This window comes from Agelaius tricolor, unplaced genomic scaffold, assembly GCF_023055355.1.
Source record: "Agelaius tricolor isolate 1412-34295 unplaced genomic scaffold, bAgeTri1.0.p SCAF_7, whole genome shotgun sequence".
Lineage (NCBI taxonomy): Eukaryota > Metazoa > Chordata > Aves > Passeriformes > Icteridae > Agelaius > Agelaius tricolor.
The window spans coordinates 35,525,381-35,545,634 of record NW_027269267.1 but is presented as its reverse complement, the minus strand read 5'-3'; the positions used below and the strand labels follow the sequence as shown (position 1 = coordinate 35,545,634).

At 43.4% G+C, this 20,254-nt stretch overlaps 1 protein-coding gene across 5 annotated transcripts in view; it reads left to right on the top strand.

The window, feature by feature from the left end:
• The window catches only part of FARP1 (FERM, ARH/RhoGEF and pleckstrin domain protein 1), a 201,054-nt gene that overhangs the window by 173,380 nt on the left and 7,420 nt on the right, over positions 1-20,254 (top strand). For all 5 annotated transcript variants that reach the window (XM_071430946.1, XM_071430945.1, XM_071430944.1 and 2 more), the window contains exons 17-22: positions 8,709-8,790; positions 11,435-11,672; positions 13,667-13,797; positions 16,833-16,901; positions 18,854-18,943; positions 20,090-20,172. In XM_071430946.1, the coding sequence (XP_071287047.1) occupies positions 8,709-8,790; positions 11,435-11,672; positions 13,667-13,797; positions 16,833-16,901; positions 18,854-18,943; positions 20,090-20,172 (693 nt within the window). The remainder of the gene's footprint in view (positions 1-8,708; positions 8,791-11,434; positions 11,673-13,666; positions 13,798-16,832; positions 16,902-18,853; positions 18,944-20,089; positions 20,173-20,254) is intronic.

Below are 20,254 nucleotides of genomic sequence, written 5' to 3'. Positions count from 1 at the left end.
AGAGGGAGAGGCAAAGGACCAGGTTCTGTTTCTGTCAAAATAGGTACAGGCTGGGAGGATTTCACAGAGCAGCTTCTCATTCTGCAGCATCACAGCTGTGACACTCACAGGGCCTACAGTGCTCTCTACAAATTGAAAGTGTTGGAAGAGGACACTGGGCTTGAAAGTTACCTATTCTTGACATAATACTGACAGTAAAACATGGCATTTTTTACAAAATAGCTATGAAGTGAATAATTCTTCCCTGGCAAGGCTCTTAGTTCATTTGACCACTGAAATCTTAGCAGAGGCAGCAGCATAAGCAGAAGCCTTCTACTCGCTCTGATTAGACCTGTCTGGACTAGATTGTCTTGCTCTCTGTAGGCATTTTTTGTAACTTGTCTTTGGTTCTAGGAGCTGAGCTTTTCCCTTCTCACTTAGAAAAGTGACAATGAATATCACATGAAAGCAGAGCAGGCAGACCTAATGGGTGTTAATCAGTTTAATTAAGATGGGTGCCTCTTTAACTAATGAATCAAAACAAAAGCAAAAACAAAAACACAGTCTCACACAGAGTGTGTGAGTTTAACTCTTGTGATGTATTGAGATCATTTAATGAGGGCACAGCACAGACTAGAGCTGTCCAAACCCACCCTGCACAGCTGCAGAATTAGCAGGTGTTTTCTGGTAGGAGGGGAGTGTGGTCCTGCCTCTTAGAGCTGACTCCTAGTCCTCACCCAGGACTTTGGTTGACTCCTAATATTTTATATATATATTTGTATATGTATTTATATATAACCAATATAGTTACTCCTAAGACATGTTCTGCACAGCCACTCTGCTTGTATCATTCTTTTTTTCATTGGGCTGCTACTGGTGCTCATTGCACCACTGCCCTAAGCAGCATTTATTACAGGTACTCCAAGAAGGCTCTTTCAGGTGTTATAAAACACTGATTGTTTCTTCAACCTTGGTGTAGGATTAACAGTAGTTGGAGTTAATCCCCAACCAGCTGGGGTTAACATGTATGGTGAGAAAAGGAAAATTTATGCAGTTAGTAAAGGCCCAGTTCTGCTCTCTGTCAGACCAGTCTGATCTGGCTGGGTGCTGACTCCTGGGCAGATGTTGAAATAGAGATATATATATTCTATATATATATATATATATATCTATATAGGATATAGATATAGATATATATATATATATATAGGATATATATATCCTATATATATCTCTCTATATATATATATCCTACATCACCCCTATATCCTTCTGCTGGCATTAGAGGTGGATGCAAACCTCCTGTTCAGGTGTGATGTTTCACAAAAATTGGATGATGCTCCACTACCAGCCTGCTGTGGAAAGGTGACATTGTGATAAGTGGAGGGAAGGAGCAGTTATGTTAAAAGAAAGAAAAAGTATTTAGGCTTCTAGACTTTCCTTGGTTTTACTTTGTTTCTCCTTTTCAGTTAGCTTCTTTTAGAGCTGAGTAAACCTTTTGTTTTTCAGCTTCTCCATAAAGTTTCACAGGGTGGTAAACCTCATTTTAAAGCTTCTAATATCATATTTTAACTGCACTTACCCAGTGATTTAAAGTGCTGATCTGCTACAAAGTTACTTTGCAATCCAAATTTATTCAGAAATATTCTGCTGAGGTAACTTTGTCCCAGCTGGGCACCTCGTTCTGATTTTGTCAGCTCAGCTATTGCATGTCCTTCCACAGTTAGTGTAGGGCCACTGGGATTTCTCCCTTGGCTGCTCTGAACCACTTGACAGAAGAGCAGTCACGTTCCTGCATTCAGCTTGCAGCCAGCAGCCTGGGTGCACCTCGTGTAATACCCCTGCTGTAGACAGTGATGGTTGCTAAAGGTCTGCAAGATTTGGGTATGTGCCTTGGGAAGGAGGCAGCCCTGCTGACAGGTATTATTGTGGAGATGTTGATGTTCTATATAATGCCACAGATGCTGAGATAAGCCACAAGCAATATACTCTGTCCTATAGAGATTAGTGTTTAATTAAAGAGTGAGAGACAAAATTAAACAGCCCCTCAGCATCCACTGGTGGCAGTATGGTTGGGAATTCCTTCAGCAGCATGGTCAAGGTCACTTAGCTCAATGCCAGAGTGGTGCCTCTCTCTTTGGCCCCAGGAATTTTTAAGGCAGAGGGCTCTGGCTGTGTTCACAGCTCAGGGCAGGTAACTCCAGCTGCCCAGCAAATAAATCATGGGCCTGGCTGGGCACAGCTGCAGGCAGGTGTGGGCAGGATTCAAGCCAGCTCATTTAAATCTGACTCTTCCATGTCAGCTCTTAAATTTCCAGGCAGGTGGATGGGGAAGGAAGGTCCTGAGACATGAGCTTGCTCTGCATTTGTCAGAGGGTGACATGTCCTACAAAAAAAGGGGCCTTTGAGTGAAAGGGTTGTGGACTTCATCAGGCTGCTGGAAACCCCTGGCTACCAACATGTACTGTGGGAGCTTGTGAGAGAAAGAGCCTCCTGCAACCAGTCCTCTGTGTTCCTCTAGTGAGTAGGATGCTGGGTTTTATCAACTTAAAGTGCAATGCAGCCTGCTCACTCTACACAGATGTAAGTGCAGTCCTCTAAGGTTTGTTTCAAACTTCATGCTGCATGTTGGGAGATCTAACAGGAGGTCATTCCCTGCTCTCTTAGGCCTTGCATCATATTGAAGCTGCTGCTGATGCAAAAGAACTGTGGTGAGATCAAGGCTCAGGGGGATTGTGCATAACAATTGTTAGATGTCTCCATGCTGTTAATTTGTTAAAACATCTATAGACTTTTAGCATTTGGCTGGAGGAAGCTCAGGTTGTGTACATTATTAAAAGCATTTCTGGCTTGCTTGAAGGCTTCTGAAGTGTTTGAATCTGCAATCAAGGGCAGGCTGTTAGCTACAGAACACCTTAAGGGCCAGGATCCTTTTGACCTGGCTATAGATTCTGGCAGGTCTGATCTGTTTCTTTACACAGTTCACCATTTTTCTCTGCAGTGCTGCATTTCCTAAGAGCAGCATGTCTCAGAGTCCAGAGCCTAGTGACAGCTTTTAGTATGACATAGATTGATACTGACACCAATAGTCAGCTGCAGAATACAGGCAGTCAGTGCATTTTTCTCAGCCAGAGTTTCTTTCTGGCCATGAAACTGAGAAGATTCCTGGTGGTTTTATTGCACAGCATCCTAAGATGAGTGATACCATGCTCTGGGCCATGTTTCCAGCCCGGCCAGTGCTGTTGTAGGGCCAGTAAAGCATTCCATGAACTTCCTCAGTTGCCACAGCTGTGCTGAGCTCTGGAGGCTGCCCATGTTCCTGGGAGCAAGTGAAATACCCCACTGGAGGCTGTGTGGTTTGAGGAGAGGAAGGAGGAGCTTTGGTGGATGCAGGTGCTTTGTCCTCTCACACAGGAAGGGAAGAGGAGAAGAGCAGGAGCAGCACACATCAGGCTGTTCAGTGAGCAAGTGCCAGAAGAGCTGCATCTGGCACTTGGGCATCCAGATGCTGGTCCTGGCTGCCAGGACTCCTCAGCAAGGCTTTGGATGCAAGGCCAGGAGCTCCCAAGCCTTTTTGATGGGAGAAAATATGGGAGGCATATGTCAGTGACTTTAGGCTGGCTCCTGTTTCCCAAGACCAGTGAGATTTTATGGCAAGGAGGAAGAGGTGTGGGCAGTGCAGGCAGAGTGTGACATACTTCATCAGCTTCTGGGTGGCTGAATCTGAGAAGTCAGTTAGGAGGAGTTGGGTTCTACTCCTCCTTTTACCTCAGCTGTTTAATAAGCTATTCATCTGGGCCACAAGCACCATTTTCCATCCAAATAATTGAACTCATCTTTTCACACCCCATTAAATGTATTGCAAGTTTCCACACTGATTTCTTTAAATGAAGACAGAAAGTGGCAAATAGAGAACCATAAGTATCCCCCTTTTCTGACCACTGAGCAGCATAGAGAGCAGTGCTGGGCAAGCCAGGATAGCTGTTTCTGCCCAAGGATGCCCTCATCAGATAGCACAAATCTGTGGTTTGGGCCTTATCCTTGTGCTAGGAAAGAAAAATGTTATGTACCTCCCAGAAGTGCAGGCAGACTCCTCTTCTCCAGGGGAAGCTGCTAGTTTGACTTGCAGATCTTTCTGAGGAAAGCTGCTGCTCAGTGTTACCAGATGGGAATGTGTGGCTGTAATTTGCAAGAAAAAGGGCTCTTAATCTTAGCCTATGAAAAAGGAGAAGGCACAATCAGGGTTTGTGGAAGCAAAATTGAAAACCTCTAATAAAAAAGCACTCAGGGAGGCGTAGGAAGATGAGCCAAATGTTGATTTATTAACCATTTTTTGTTTGAGAAGAAATACTTGTGCTCAGGAAGAGCAGGCTGACAGTTTTTATAAACAAGGCAGCAGTTCTTATCTGCCTCCTCAAAGGCAGCGTGCAGGCTGCTCATGTCTGCTGGGAGGCACCAGGAGGGCACTTGTCCTGTGTACAGAAACGAGGTGTGTGCTGCAGTTATGCACTGCAGATTCCTGAGACCAGCACATTGAGAGGGGCTTGGTGCCAGCACACTGGGCTTGGTTTTGAGAGGATTTTCATTGCTGAAGTCACTTCTGGGTACCTCTGGGGATTGGAGCTGTGCTACGCCCAAATTAACTGGAAATGGTGGGAGAGAAGTAGCACATGCAGGATCTGTTAGTCAGAGGTGGAGCCATGTTGCATCAGTCTCTGTGGCTCTCCCAGCAGGATATGCCCAGGGTCAGCTCTGAGGCTGTTCCACAGCAAGGTGTGGAATGCTCTTGCATTTACAGCCCATTTTCATGCAGTGCTCTTACTTGTTTGGATCCCTTACCCTTTAAAAGCATTACTGATGCATGTTTGCTGTAGGTTGGGTTTCTCCCACAACAGGGGTAACCATCCCAAAGTCTTTAAATGTATGCACACCCTCCAAAGGCTTGGTATGACTCTGGGAAGCTCTGATCGCTTCAACAGTGTTTCTTAGGCTCTGAGCCATGTGTCATGCACCACTCACTGCTGAAAGTCCAGCTGCAGTGCTGGCTGGAATGGGCAGGGCAGTAAGAAGCAGGGTGTGAGCAAGGAAAGGGGTGTTTGCTTTTATTGGCTCTTCTTTTCCAATTACAAAACATGCCTCTTATTTAAAAGGCAGTTGTAATGAGAAGTGTTTAAGGTATTTTTTAGTATTAGAACTTTAATTAATAATAAAGTCATAAAGAACTTCAAAGTGTCTAGGTGTTCAAAGAACCAGCTATGGTATTCAGGAGGGAGTTCCTGAGCATGTAACACAAGGTCACACATTGTAAATATAATTTGTTACAATTGATTTATTATTATTTTGGCTGCAATTCAAGGGCTGCAATCAAAGACTTCTGTGTTTGCCTCAAAAAAATCTTTATTGAGATATCTTTCTCTTCTTTTTTGCCTTTCCACCATCCCCATTGAATACCTTCTGATTGGGGGTATGGGCTGACTTGAGATTTCCTTCTATTATTTTTTCAATTGTATACACTAAAAACATCATGTAATTCAAAAATCTGACAGGGCTGCTTGTGTAATCCCTGTAAGTCAAGCTGATGGCTGTTTGGAGTAATAAATATATAAGGTAGTGTCTGAATTTCTTGCCAGGTGTAAGCCAGTCTTCTCTTTTCTTGCTATTGTACATTTGCATTGCTGTAAAAAGGAAGGGACTACTTGGATAAAAATGGGAAATGATCTTATAATGCCCAATAACATCCTCACTTTTTAGCATGATTTTCAGTGGCTTTAGACCTCCCCACAATGTCAGTAGAGTAAGGGCACATTATGCATGAGGAAAGCTGCTGCTACATCTTCTGTGGAGATGGGCACCATCAATCAGCTCCTGATGAAAAGCTGTGAGACCCTAGGCCCTGTTTTTTCCCTTGTCAGTGGCAGATAGATACCATGTTCAAACAGTGACCCGTGAAAACAAGGAGTAAGAAGAACAATTTAGCCATTGATGCACAACAAATGAGCAGCTTCTTCCCTCTCAGCAAGCTGAGTGTTGTTATTCAAAACAGACACCACAGGGAGAACTCTCCTTTGTGCTCCTGTGCTTTGGGCTCTTGCAGCAGCAAGACATCATCTGATATGTTGTGTGTTTGGGTTTTATTTTTATATTCTGTGTATATAGATGCTCTTTTCTTGGTGTTTCTTGTTTTCTTGGGATTTGCATGTTGAGGAGCTGGGGAAGATGGCAGTGTAGCTTGGGGTTTGCTCTGGGGTCGCAGCATGGAGCTGGGGTAGAGTGGAGGTTGGGTTTTAGGAGGCAGCTGGGAAGCTCTCATGTTCTCTTGTGCCCAGTTTCAGCTTTCCCTGCCTCTCTGTCCACATCACAGCCTGCATGCCTGTGCACCATCTCCAGTGGGAAAATCATCTCTGTTGCAAGGGAAATTCACCTGCCTGGAAATAAATAACTAAAGCAAGAAGGGTGGCTGGAACGAGGAGCAGTATGCAGCCATCACATTTCTGTGTTTTCTCCTAAGAAAAGCCAGGGTTTGTTTCTTCCAGCAGGATGCATCTGTGTGCAGCACAGGTCACCTCTGTCAGCCTGGGCTGAGGGCTCTGGTAGCATTCAGCTCTTCACTGCTCAGCCAACAGCTGGAGAGAGGCTGTTGCTTCTGGGGACCCCCTTCTCTCTGTCTCTGTCACTCTGCCAAGATGCAGAGTAAGTTTTGAAGGCCCTAAAAGTCTGTGGCTGATGCTGATGAAGGTGGACTATTCCTGATGTGGTGAGATGCTGTGCAAGCACTCAGTGCTGGTGGTGCTGAAGAGGGTCCAGGTCAGCTTTTAGGAAATAAGGACCTGACTGTTCCATGAACAGCCCCATTAATTATTACTTGTTGGAAGCACTCACTGTGACTTTGGTAGGCTTGGGCTCAGCCTCCAAGTAGGCAGCTAGTAGATAAGACATTTGTACTGTGTATTCCAGCCAATCTGTATTGTAGCCTTCAGATCAGAAAAGCAGTGTCTATTAAGAAAAAGCAGTCTGTAATGATGGACTTAATATTTATCTTGGCAGTAAGTGGATAACTCTACATTTCATACTCAAAAAGATACAAAACTGCCTAAGTCCATTAGATTAAATCAAATGTAGACACATGGAAATGGATCCAGGTAGTGCCAGAGAATGAGAGAATAACACATAAAGCAAGAATTCTTGTAGAGATAATTGCTGAATACCACACCATTGCTGGCAGCAGCACCATTTCATCTGGCTTTGACACTTCTGAGCTTGTGTGTAGATGCCCAACATGAACCATTTGGGAGGGGATGCTGCATGCTGGCTTCATGGGTGCAGGGGGCTTTTCCTTGCTTCCTGCCAGGGTGGGGCTGCTGCCTGGGGCTCCAAATGGTTCTGGTTTTCAATCAGGGGCACCTGGATATGCACCGCTTGGAGCAGAGCTTTAGTGGCTGGAAGGTTTTATTTACAACCTGTCAGGAAATCTCAGTGGGGAGAGCTGCTGGATGGGTGTGTCATGGGGGAAGGGAGGATTAAGGAACAGCATAGAGTGGAGGTGATTTGGCAGACAGAGGCTTCCTGAAGACAGAAATTGTACTTTCAGTTTAGACATTGCTCGGGCATAATTGACTATGGCAGTGTTTATATGACATAATGGTTTTGCAAAACAGTGATAGTAATTAAAATTACCACTGACACAACCCAACTTCCTACCCCAGTGTAACCTTTGGGTTCAGAAAAAAAACATTAAAAATCTTATTGAGTACTGATTTTCCTTGCCTAAATAGGCATGTGAGTGTTAATACACTAGGAAAATACACAACAGGAAATTATTAGAGACAACCTTTGAAACTGGGTGATGTTCAAATGAACATGGAGCAATCCCTTGTTTATCAATGGAGTCTCTTGGAAAGGGGAGGGGAACAGTGCTTCTCCCCACACACTCCTAGTGATTTTCTTTTGACGGCATAGCTTTGTTGGAACAGGTCTGTAACAGATTCTTATAGTCATGATCTTTCCTCCTGTGTTTTCAAAAAGCACATGTTTGGTTGTTTGGTTTCACTCAGGGTGTGGTATCCTTGCTGTCTCACACATGGATTTAGATACAGGAATATCTTTTTTATCAGGAGCAGTGTTGCTCCCAAGTGCTGCACTCACCAAAGTGCAGCTGGCTGGGTGAGAGGCAGCACTCTGCATTTGTAATACCATAAGTGAAATACTGAATGGCAATTCCTGCCAGTATTTAAACACTTATGAGTCAAAGCCAGATGCTGGGTGGATTTTTTTTTTTTTTTTTTGGCCCCACTGTCCCTTGCACAAGCAGAAAACTCTTCTGAAGAAGAACACCCCCGGGTCCTGTTCTGGGGCTCAGCCATTGTATCTGAGCAGAATTAACCTTCTGCTCTAAGGTCACATATTCTCATGGGACTCTGATGCCTTCTTTTCCCCCAAACCATTTCCAGCCTTCTCTGGTGCGTTCAAAAATGCTAGCAATTTTCCTTAAAAGTCTAATCCTTCTGTTAAGTGCCTGCCCTCTCTGTTGTTAGGAGTGAAAGGCAGGCTGGGTGAAGGGTGTACTGTACCTGGGAATTACAGTCTGCCAGGAAGATTCCTCACAAGCTTCTGAGCGAAGGAGCATGGGGGTCAGGATTTTAAAAGAAATGAGCTATTGAGTTTCAGTGCTTATAAGTGATTAAGCAGTTTTATTGGATGACTGAAGTGTGTGGCATTTCTGTTGCTGACAGGGAAGGCCGCTCTAATGCTCACATTAAAGGAGATTACCAAAGAATCGGAGATGTTATGCTGAAGAACATTCAGAGTATGAAGGTAGGAATGATCCTATAACTGCTAAGCTTTGACACAGATTAACTTCAGCATGCTTTTCCTTTTCTTATGATGTTGCCTCTTGTGCTGGTTTTTGCCAATTGTAATCAAGGCTCATGCTATGAAAGTTTCCTTTGATGACGTTGCAAGCATTTGGTGCTGGATTTCCCTGGGATTTCACAATTGCAAGCTGATTTTAAATTGTCGAGCCCCTTTCCTCCACTCTCCTAAAAACAGAAGCATCAAACAGAAAAGTTCAGGAGTATTTCATTTCCAGTTCTTTTTTCCTTCAAATAAGAGGGCAAAGCATTGGAACTTGTGTGGCTGAAGAGATTGTTCAAATGCTGAGTGTGCCAATTTTTTCATGCAAATATTCACGTTAAGATATTGCAGGATTAGTGACCATAAGCTGGATATCGATTTGACTTGGAAAAGTTATATTTGTGCACTACAGTGCCAAATTAGGTGAAAGGTTTTTGAATCATGAGAATAATTGCCTCTGAAGCCTTTAAAACAAGAAGTAAAAATACACGGATGAACCATAAATCCAGGTGTAATGTTCAGCAGAATTTGCAAGTGTTCTTAGTCTGGCCAGAGCAGTATTCTCAATGCTCTGTGTTACTGAGAAAACAGCATGGAATGCAGGCACATATGTGAAAACTCTGCAGGTTCGTACAGTGGGGATGTAAGCTCACCTTACTGTAATGCATCCACACCTCCAGGTTGGTGTGGGGCAGAACGTGGCATTTCCCCTTCAGCACGCGGCTCTGCGAGTGATATTGACCTCTCTGATAAATCTTTCCTTGGGGATGGCCACTGGGGCATTCTGCAGTTAGTAAATGGAGCAGCCTTGAGTCCTTGGCTGGAGGAAAGGGCACTTTAATCATTACAGCTCTCCTGAGATGTTGGCTAGGACTCGCTTTGTCTTTCGAAAGGACGGAGAGAGACGCGGAGAGCGAAGTGACGCACAAGCGATTACAGATCAGAAAAAGGGAGCACAGAAAGCTCCAGTTCCCATCCCCAACACAGCCAGCCTTGTCACCAATAAGGCAGCCTCACACTCTCTCTCTGTGCAGTGTACTTAGCCAGGAACTGCTTTTTCCCCTCAAGATGTAATTCACATCCCGTGGAAGAAATGTAGAGGGGACTTTTCTACCTCCGTCTCTGCTCTCAAGAAGGATGCAGCTCTTCACAAACAGTTTTTAGAGTACCAGAGAGCTTCAGACAGACTTTGTCTCTGCTCGTGGTATTTCGCAACACTAAATTGTGTGTCCTTTGCTGTCTGCAGGTCCTTCTGGGCCACTAGTTTTAGGGCAGTGTACAGTCCTCACTGTAACTTAGACCTGGCAGCGTGCTTTCACCTTTCCCATTTTCCCTTTCCCATTAAAGGATTTTACTTAATTTGCTTTGAGATCCCCCACCACTGATCTACTGATAGGTAAAGAGACAAAAGCTAGTTTAACTTAAAAGAACTGCACAAGAAACAGAAATAAAGTTAGTAAAAACTGTACTTATTTATCATGAGAGCTGTTAAAAGATCTGCAAACTGATGCTACATGTTTAATTAATATAGGAAAGAAGTTAAGAAAGGTAATTAATGGGCAGTCTCTGTGGCAGCCCAGAGGGTCTGCTGTGTTTTTTCCTGAGTTACAGACTTATAAAATGAATATGCAGTGTGTGGAGGAAGCAGCTTGGCTCTAGGGAAGGTATGTTTCTGGTAAACATGTCACAAATCACAGGAGAGAGAGAGTTGACTGGAAATGTGTCAAAAAGCACAAACTTCAGATTAAGACAGAATTTCTTCTCAAGTCCATTCAATTTGTGCATTCAATTTCTTTTTGCTGCTGCTTAATATTCTACCATTACTGGAAAACTTCAGTTGGCTGCTCAGAGAAGCTCTGTACATCCTGAAGAACCAGTTTACCTTTTTCAAAACACAACTAATTCCCTGTATAAATTGTTTAAAAACAATACTGCTGAACTGTTTGAAGGGGGAGTTGTGAATACCTGTGATACTGAGACCTAAATGGAATTACATATTTAATGCAAACCTCATTCATTGCTGCCAGTGGGATTATTTAGAGACTGCACTAAGGAGAAGAGGATGTAGTCTAAGGATGAAGAGCTTGTAACATAACCATTTCTGTCAGGCAACTCCTCTGGTTTTGTGTTTGTTGAGTTTCCCAAGAGATGCAACTTCTCATTAATGAGAGGAGAGCAGAAGCCAGAAGTCCATTTGCTTGCATATCTGTTCCCCAAAACCACCTAAGGGAAACTGGGGCATCTAAATCCCTTCATCCTTTTAGAAAATCCCATTTGCATTTTTTGGCTGTCTCTATTGCACCTACTTGCATGATCTGTGTTCATGTCATCTCCTTGCCTTTGGATTCCTCACTGATAAGAGAGTTTTGTTGAATTATGTGCTTTAGCTTTCCTGGGAACGCAGAGGGGGTGGGGGTGTCTACTTCAAATGAGTAATGCCTTTTCTCCTTGGCAAGTGAATATCAGAACCATTGTGCTGTACAATGATTTTGTTTGCAAAATCCCCACTGCTGTGCTAGTTGGATGTGTTATTGGATTAGGTATGGGCTGAGTCATGTCTCTCAGTGATTGTTAAGAGCCTCCTCTTTTCTTTCTTGCATAAAAGCAACTGACAATTCACCTGCGAAAGCACAATGAGATTTTAATGGAGCTGGAGAATGGGATCAGAAACTCCCGCAAGCTGGAGACCTTCTGCAGAGATTTTGAGCTACAGAAAGTCTGCTACTTGCCTCTCAATACCTTCCTCCTCAGGCCTTTACACAGGCTTATGCACTACAAGCAGATAATGGAGAGGCTTTGCAAGCACTACCCTCCAAGCCACATGGACTTCAGGGATTCGAGAGGTAAGAAAGACAAAAGGCGTCAGTTCCCGGAGCTGGGGAATGACACCCATTAGACATTAGAGGTGTATGGCTGGAGGTGTATGGCTTTTTTTTTAAACCCACATAAAAAGAGGATTGAGTTGCAAAATCCACCACTCAGAGCACCATAAGCAGTAGGATTAACAGAAGGATGCTCTTCTATACACATTGTGCCACAGTCTGGGAAGGTGCTTGGAAGAGAATTCTGCTGGAGGTTATTAAACACACAGAAATGACAGCAGATTCAGGAAGCCTCTTGAACTGAAAACAGTTGGAAGGTTGGAGAGAGCACAGGGAACATACCATATGTGCTTGTGTTGTTCCTAGCTTTCCCTAGAGATCCTCTAATAACACAAAATACTAGCCCAGGTGAACCCTTGGTCTGACTCAGTAGGGATGCTGTTATTATGTCTTTCAGTGTTATTTTTCTTCTTTTTCAAGAATACAGTTTGCTCTGTTATCATTTCCGTGATTTGTTTCAGGAGCTCAAAGCAGCCAGCATGGGTTGGTTTTGGATTTGGGGTTGGTTTTTTTTCAAACATGAAGAAATTGCCCTCCTGTAGCCTGAACTCACTGCCTGCCATTTCTTTCTGATGGTTTGTTCTCCTTCCTCCTTGCACCCATCCCCCACACCTGTTGTAAGCTGGGTGTGTTTAAGGATAACTCCATTAACTTTGGTACCTTGCTGCAGATCCATGGAAGAGCTTGGGCTCCCAGGCATAACATGTGAGCTGAGCTCCCTCAGATGCTGTGGGATGAGACCCCCAGCAGGCAGTGCAGAGAATGCAGAGCTAACCTGACCTGTGGCAGTAGGAAATGCCACAGAGACCTGTGGCACTGGGGGGCTGTGTGACACTGGGGGGCTGTGTGACACAGGTGCTAGCCCAAATCTCTCTGCTCCCTGAGTGATCTCAGAGAAGGCAGAGAGTAGTGCCTGCATGTCTTTCAGCCAAGGCTGGGGCATGAGGATGATGTGTCCATTCTCCTCTCCCCAGAGAGTGGAGCAGGCTGATTCCTGCTTCACCTTTGAAATGGATGTGAGCACAGGTTTCACAGGTGAAAATAGGACAACATGAGGACAGTGTGACTTAGAGACCCCATCACTCTGGGATCAGTTTCTTACTGAGGTGTTTGCAGACTCTTTTTAAAGGTCAGAGTCTAAAGGAAGCAAAAAAAAGTGAATTTAATCCCAGAAGAGAGCATGTCTCCCACTAGCAGGTGGGTGAACTGTGTACTGAGCAATGATGAAGGAAGATGGAACCACTGTTACTGTTCATGGACTGTGGTTTTTTAACAAAAATGGCTGTAGCTGCTCTTCTAGCACTGCCAGCCCGTGTGCTTGGCCCATTCAGAGCCTGCCCACTCAGCCAGGTGTGTCAAGGCTGCTGCTCCCACACATGATGGCACAGGGAGTGGGTGGTGTCTCTGGAGAGAATGGAGTAGAGCCATGATGTGACTCAGTGGTGTGCAGCCCTTTAGTTGTTCTCATTGATGGGACTGAGAACAAGCCCCAAGGTGTTTGCCATCTGAAATGATACAATAAGTGACACTGCCATTTCCTGCTCTTTTCAAATATGGACCTGACCCAGTGTGCTGCAAGCAGGGGGAAATGCATTTTTTGAAGCATAAAGAACATCCCTAGATTGATCAGAGTTGTAGGAATTTAAGTCCTTTATGAGAATCCATTCGTTGGTGCTCTGGATTGACCATACTCTTCTTATAAAGTTCCTGTGGCTAAAACAGGGCAAATTTTTGGGAAATAGACTGACTGTTCTTCACAACACTCCACTCTATCCACTGTGTAAGATGATGTCCAGAGTTTGTGTGGGTTTTAGCCTGCCTGTGTAGCTTTATGCTGTAGAGAAGAGTAGCACAAGAGGGCTCATGAGCCAGATACTGCTGAAAAAAAAAGCCATATTTCTTCTTGAACATTCCTGTAAATTTTTAATAAGCACTTTATGGATTTGTCCATCTAGCTGCTTTGGCTGAGATTTCTGAAATGGTGGCTCAGCTCCATGGCAATATGATAAAGATGGAGAACTTCCAGAAGCTGCATGAACTGAAGAAAGACTTGATAGGCATGGACAATCTGGTGATCCCCGGAAGGGTGAGTAACAGAGTTGTGATTAAGATTTGATACCATTTCAAATCATTAGGTATGTTTTCAAAACCTGTTTATTAGGGGCACCTGTGAAATTGCCTTTCATCATTTGAACCTTCTTCTGTCACCAAAACCTCTCAGATGTAAACACAATAATGCCAAATGTCATCATTTAACCCCAGCCAGCAGCCAAGACCCACACAGGTGCTTGCTCACTGCCCCAATGGCAGGACCAGGTAGAGAGTCAGAAGGGAAAAAGCAATCAAGAGAACTCATGAGTTGGGATAAAGACAGTTTAAGAGGCAAAGCAGAAGCCATGCACACAAGCAGAGCAAAACAAGGAATTAATTCATTGCTTGCCAAGAGCAGGCAGGTGTTCAGCCATCCCAGGAGAGCAAGGCAGGTGTAATGGGGACTTGGGAAGACAAACACCATCACCCCAAATGTTCCCCCTTCCTTCTTCATCCCCCCACTGTATATACTGAGCATGATGTCACATGGTCTGGAATGTCCCTTTGGTCAGTTTGAGTCACCTGTCCTGGCTGTGTCTCCTCCCAAGTTCACATGCACCTCCAACTCCCTCACCAGTGTGGCTGTAGGAAAAGCAGAAAAGGCTTTGGCTCTGTGTAAGCCCTGCTCAGCAATAACAAAAACATCTCTTTATTATCAGCCCTGTGTTCAGCTACTTGTGCCCAGCACAAATCCAGGATACAGCCCCATACCAGCCATGGTGAAGAAATTAATTCTACCCCAGCCAAAACCAGCACACCATAGAAAACAGCACCTTTAAAGCAGGAAAAGGCAATCCTCTTTATTACCTTTTATTGACTTTTTAAGTTGTCTTTTGTATAGATCTGGACTGTTTTAGGCAATTCCAAACGTCTTTTACAACAGAGGCAGTAAAAATGTAGTATTTATCACAGCATTCAGAGCTTGAGCAGTTTCACATTTCTTCTTGCTGCCCTTATTTTCTTTTCCCAGCCCCTGATGCTAGAGCTTGACAGATTAAAGGCAAGTAAGGCATTTGTGCTGGAATAACTTCAGCCCTTTCACCATGCCTTGCTTTGAAACTCATGGCCCTGGGGAGGAGCAGTCTCTTCAGTCTACATGTAACATTAGGCAATCATTTTTGAGACAGTGTTGCCCTAAGTAAACACTTTTAATTGTGCCATAAGAATACCATCTCCTTCTTACTTATCATGCCTCTTTAAAATCAAAGGCTCATTTCAGAACAAATGAGCCACAGTGTAATATTTGTAGCCTTTTTTATTTTCTTAGGCACATGTATCTGTGTGTGCAAACTTGAGAGTTGTCTCTTGCTGAAGTAGTTTCCTTCCCAGTCCCTTGACTGCTGTGTGTAATACACAAAACCAGGGCTTGCAACGAGTTTGAAGTTGATGTGCCATTGGGAAGGCAGTGCTGAGCACAGGTATTTCTGCATTTGTGGCTGTTCCCCACTCCCTCCCTTTACCTTTTCCCTGTCTCCAAGCAGCTGCCACAGCTCATGTTTCTTTCTAGTGATCCACAGACTGTTCACATCCTTGGCAAGTCCCTCGGGACATTTCACAGCCTCTGCATCTCTCTATCACATGAAATTAAATGCTGTCATCGGGTGTTTTCTGCTACCCTAGTCTATTTAAAGTCTGAGCAGTCTTCCTGTCCTAGGAAGTTCAAGGAAAAGGCAGATGGGGGGCAGAAGTTGTTTCCCTGCCAAGACAAGAAGGATTGGCCACCACACTCTGGCACATGCCCAGGCTGTTGCTGCTTCCAGCCCTTGGCTGTTCTGGCTCTGACTCAAATCCCTGCCCTGGTGCAGGCAGGGCTGGGAGGCAAATGCCACTGTAACCCCATCCTCTTCAGGTAGTCCAGAGCAGGATGTCTGCTGCTGCTGAGCTGCTTCCTGTTCTGGACATGAGAACCCCCCGTGGCTGGCTGTCCTTGCAGGTGGCAGTGACCTGCAGCTCTGCATCCATGCAGTCCCCACCGCTGGCAGTGCTGGTGCTGAGCCTGCCAGGGACTGTTGGGTGCTACCACATGGCCCTAGTTATGATCAATACTCCTTGGTGGCCAACAACAGCTTCCAGTGACCTCTCTGGTGCCATGAGCCTACTGTGGCACAGGGATAAGCACCTCAAGCCACTTTGCCACCCTTCAGCCCCCAGGCAGTGCAGGTGGAGGGACTGGACACACCAAAGCAAGCCTAAGGCGTTCGTGTTGTTTCTCTGAAAAGGATGATCTGAGCCAATTTATTCCTAAGATGCAGGTGGTTAAGTGCTTTATACAGGTTTTTATATCCACAATTATGAGTAGAATGACCTTAGAAAGACTGTAATAAATAAATTTGAACCTCTTAGCAGAAGCTGGAGTGACAGAAAAATTGTATTTTCATGGCTTTCAGAGAAATGTAAGGGTGAAGTGCTGCATAGTTCACAGTAAGCCTAGGAAATCCAGCATTTTGAAAGTTTCAGATGTGCTACTTTTCCTCTGTTTCCATCCCTAAACATTCTTAAACACTGTGGTTTGGATTAATATGCTGTATTATATGACATGGATGGTGCTGGGATAACTCATACTGCCAGACAAAAGTCTTTCTTTGTCTGCTGCTAATGGTGATGTTGTGTAGCTGGTTTTACACTGCAGTGAATGAGAGCAGTGTGTGCCATATGCACCACAGAAGATTACCAGTGGCTAACCAAGAATACATATATATCATTAGTTTTTATGTCATTTTTTTGCTGTGAAAAATACTCATTAAAAACTGAGGAAAGAGGGGGCTGTCTGAAGGAGTTATTGTCAGGTAAAAATAATTTTGCTTAGCTGAATTTTCTTAATATGAATGAAAGGAATTTATCCTAAAGACAGTTACAAACAGGAATTATCCTATAAATTAGATTTCTAACATATTTAATAAAATTAAAAGTCTTGGTAACTGACAGTCAAGACATTTTTATGACCAAGTAGTCATATTTCTGTTTACATACTAAAAAAAAATGATAATTTCTGCAGGAGATAAATTTTTGTCTTGTATTTGTTTCCCACAGGAGTTTATTAGGCTGGGCAGTCTTAGTAAGTTGTCTGGAAAAGGTTTACAGCAACGGATGTTTTTTCTGGTAAGCAAGAAGACAATTTTTCTTTGTACAATGAAATGTAACTCTAGGCATCTACTAGACATAACTGTTAGACTTGAACTTTGAATTACAGTAAGTATTTTAAGCAGCCTTATTTAAATTAACATAGTACATCACCCATGCAGCTGGTTGTTAAGAACTTACATTTCTGTTCAAATCCAATATTCTCTTTGTAACTGCTTCTTACAAAGAGAAAACTATTTTTGATATGACAGTGTGAATATAATGATAAAATAATACCTCCTTGCACCTTGTCTTAAATAAAAGCAGCATCATTACAAAATGAAAAGTGGCACCACATGGGATAGTGATCATATTCAGAAAAGAAGATAAAGAGTGACTCCTGGCGATATGAACAATAATTCACACAATGCTCTCAGAACACATCACAGAACCCAATTTTTCCATAAATCATCCAGTTCCAACACAAGTGCCCAGCGTGTTGATGGACCTCCCTGTACTTGGAGATGCATCTTGCAAGTTTTGTACTAGGGAAGTTTGTCTCCTCCCACCACTTTGACGTTATGGTGATCCCACTCACTCTCTGGTCCATGAGATAGTTCCTCCTCTCTTTTCTTCCCAGCCAGCTGATTTGCTCCCAGGCTCCTGATGTTACTGCTGTTGTGCCCTTGGTGCTGAGGCCTTGGGACACCCAGCAGGGTGCACTGAGTTTTTAGTACACAAACCCCTGAAGAGTCAGTGCAGTGTGGCAGAAGAATGCTTCTTTGGCTTCTTGTGTGCAAAAGGTGAAGGCAGTGGCTGTGTAGAAAAGCTTGTGAGTGTGCTAGATTTTACAAGGTGTTTGACATTTAATCTTTTAAATGAGCCAAAGATATAACCTGATAAATCTACCTGAGTAGGATTATCCTCTGCCTTTAAAGGCACTGAAGAGGAAGCCTAAATGAATACCGTGCATATTTTCTTGCATACCAACAGATACTAGATGATGCCTTGGTGTTATACCTGTATAAAACATTAAAAAATTTGAGAACTAGACTCTCAAGTCAGTTGCTTTCACTGTCAAAGAAGCCTTTTATCTGTCTTAAGCACCAGAATCTATTTGGAGGTAAAATCCCAGGTCAGTACTGTGAGATTCCAAATGCGCGTATAATCATTGGCATAATTAAATCCCCCTCTAGTGGCTGATCCACAAAGTTTCATGAATTACTGCTGCTGCATTGTAGAGGTCTGTGGCAAGAGCTCTGTTTCACACCACAGAGTGTGATTTTCTTGATGCAACAATCTGGTTTGAGAAAAACACCCTTTGACCCAGGTGGCCCAGTGAAAATATTCTGTTCATTTTATGACAACAAAATGCAGGCAGTCATTTGACATGCTTTGGACAACCGTTGTTACCTGCAGGAAGCTCTACAAATTGAGATTTTCAGTCTCTTCACCTTGGCATTTTTAACATAAAACCATCTACCTGGAAAAAGGTCTCCCAGCTTCCTTCTGAATATGGGGAGTAAAAGACAGCCACTCTCTTTATAAGGGCTGAGTTGGACACACCTCATGGGCAGGTTTACCCATCTTTTCTTTCAAAGCAGGAGAAAATACTGGTGAAGCACACACTTCCACAGCTTCAAAGTGCAGCAGAGTGTGAAATGTATGAAATGTACTGCTCTGTTTCACCACTCTTGTGGCTTGGTAGTTCTGACCCAGAGATCACAAAGGGAACATTAGAAGGCATGGAAAAATATCCAGTGGAAAATTATGGAAATATACCTAAAACTAGCCAGAAAGGAGGGCAGGGAAGATTACAGGTGCTAACACTTGGTAGTGGAATATTGTGGAAGCCAAGATTTTGGATTCATTAATTAGGACTGCCATATAAATACTCAACTTTCCTGTATTCCCTGTTCTCTTTTAATTTTTTTTCACATACATACATGCCAGCCAACACCATTCTAATGATGCTTATCCTTGCTTTTCAGTTTAATGATATCCTGTTGTACACAAGTAGAGGCCTGACAGCATCCAATCAGTTTAAAGTGCATGGGCACCTTCCACTGTATGGCATGACAGTAAGTATTGTGAGAGCTTAAGGGATTCATGCTTAAGTGGCCATTTGTGGTCCCATCTTAATTGCTTGATGGATTTCTGCTGGGCTGAAAACAGCAGCAAAGGGGGATGATCTCTAAATCTGTCTTGGGTTCAGCATCTGTTCCTGCAGCCTTCTGCACAGAGGTGATCACATAGCAAAGTGAGCCCCCTCATTTTTTGTGTGTAATACAAAGATTATGTGTAATACAAAGAAAGAATTTCAGCTTTCTATAAAGAGGAAAAGGCATTTTTGAGGGCTGCTTCCTCACAATACAGACTTCTCTGGAGATGGGTTCTTTGTTTTTTTCAACTATTAAATTGAACATGATTCTTACAAGTAATTCGTCCCCAATTCAAGTAAGTTGCTACTGTTTAAAAAACAAGTAAACAGTAGCAACAATCTCATTTCTATTAAAAATGCATTTCCTAATGTTTTCAATTCTATATTTTAAAGCCAAAGTAGTGGGAATCTGGCAGCAAAATGTTATTTGGAGCTCTTGTTGCAATTCTTCTGGAAAACAGCCATTTCAAGCCAACAGCACCTATTTACCTCTTCTTGTGTTGTTCCAAAAATATTTTTGCTGATTTCAAAAAGCTTTCATTCCCTCCATTATTTTCAATGGAACTTCTCACTGTTTGGTATCAATTCTTTGCTGCTCTCCTGAGAATTGAATTAAATTGTCACTAGCACAGTAATTGACTTTCTCTAAACATTTGCAAGGTTTCAAGTTTTATCTAGCATTTCAAGGAATCTACTCAGTGGTTGGTGGCCATTTGGCCTGGACTTGCTCTCAGCAGAACTCTGCTATGCTGCAGTTCCCAGGGCACTCCCAGCATTTAACACATCCTTTTGTACAATGAATCATTCTTCTGATAAAACTACTGCTATTTTCTTGGACACAAAGCAGACAAAGCCATGCTTTTGGTTCAAGATGTCAGTGCAGAACTTACTATTTTTTCCAGCTTGCAAGGCACTGGTTTTTTCCTCAATACCTAGCTCAAATTTGTTTGTGAGAATTTCTCCTATTTTCTTTTCCCCAATGGTAAGAGCTCATTCAGTTCACTGTTTCACCTTAAGAAATATGTACTTCCTGCAATCTGACTGCATTTGGCCTTTTACCTCTCAGATGGAGGAAAGTGAGGAGGAATGGGGAGTTCCTCACTGCCTGACACTACGAGGTCAACACCAGTCCATCGTTGTTGCTGCAAGGTAATTCAGTGGAGACAAAGTCCACATGTGAGTTGTATTTCTCTGCAGCTGTCACAGTGGGACAGAGAGGCATCATTTTGTT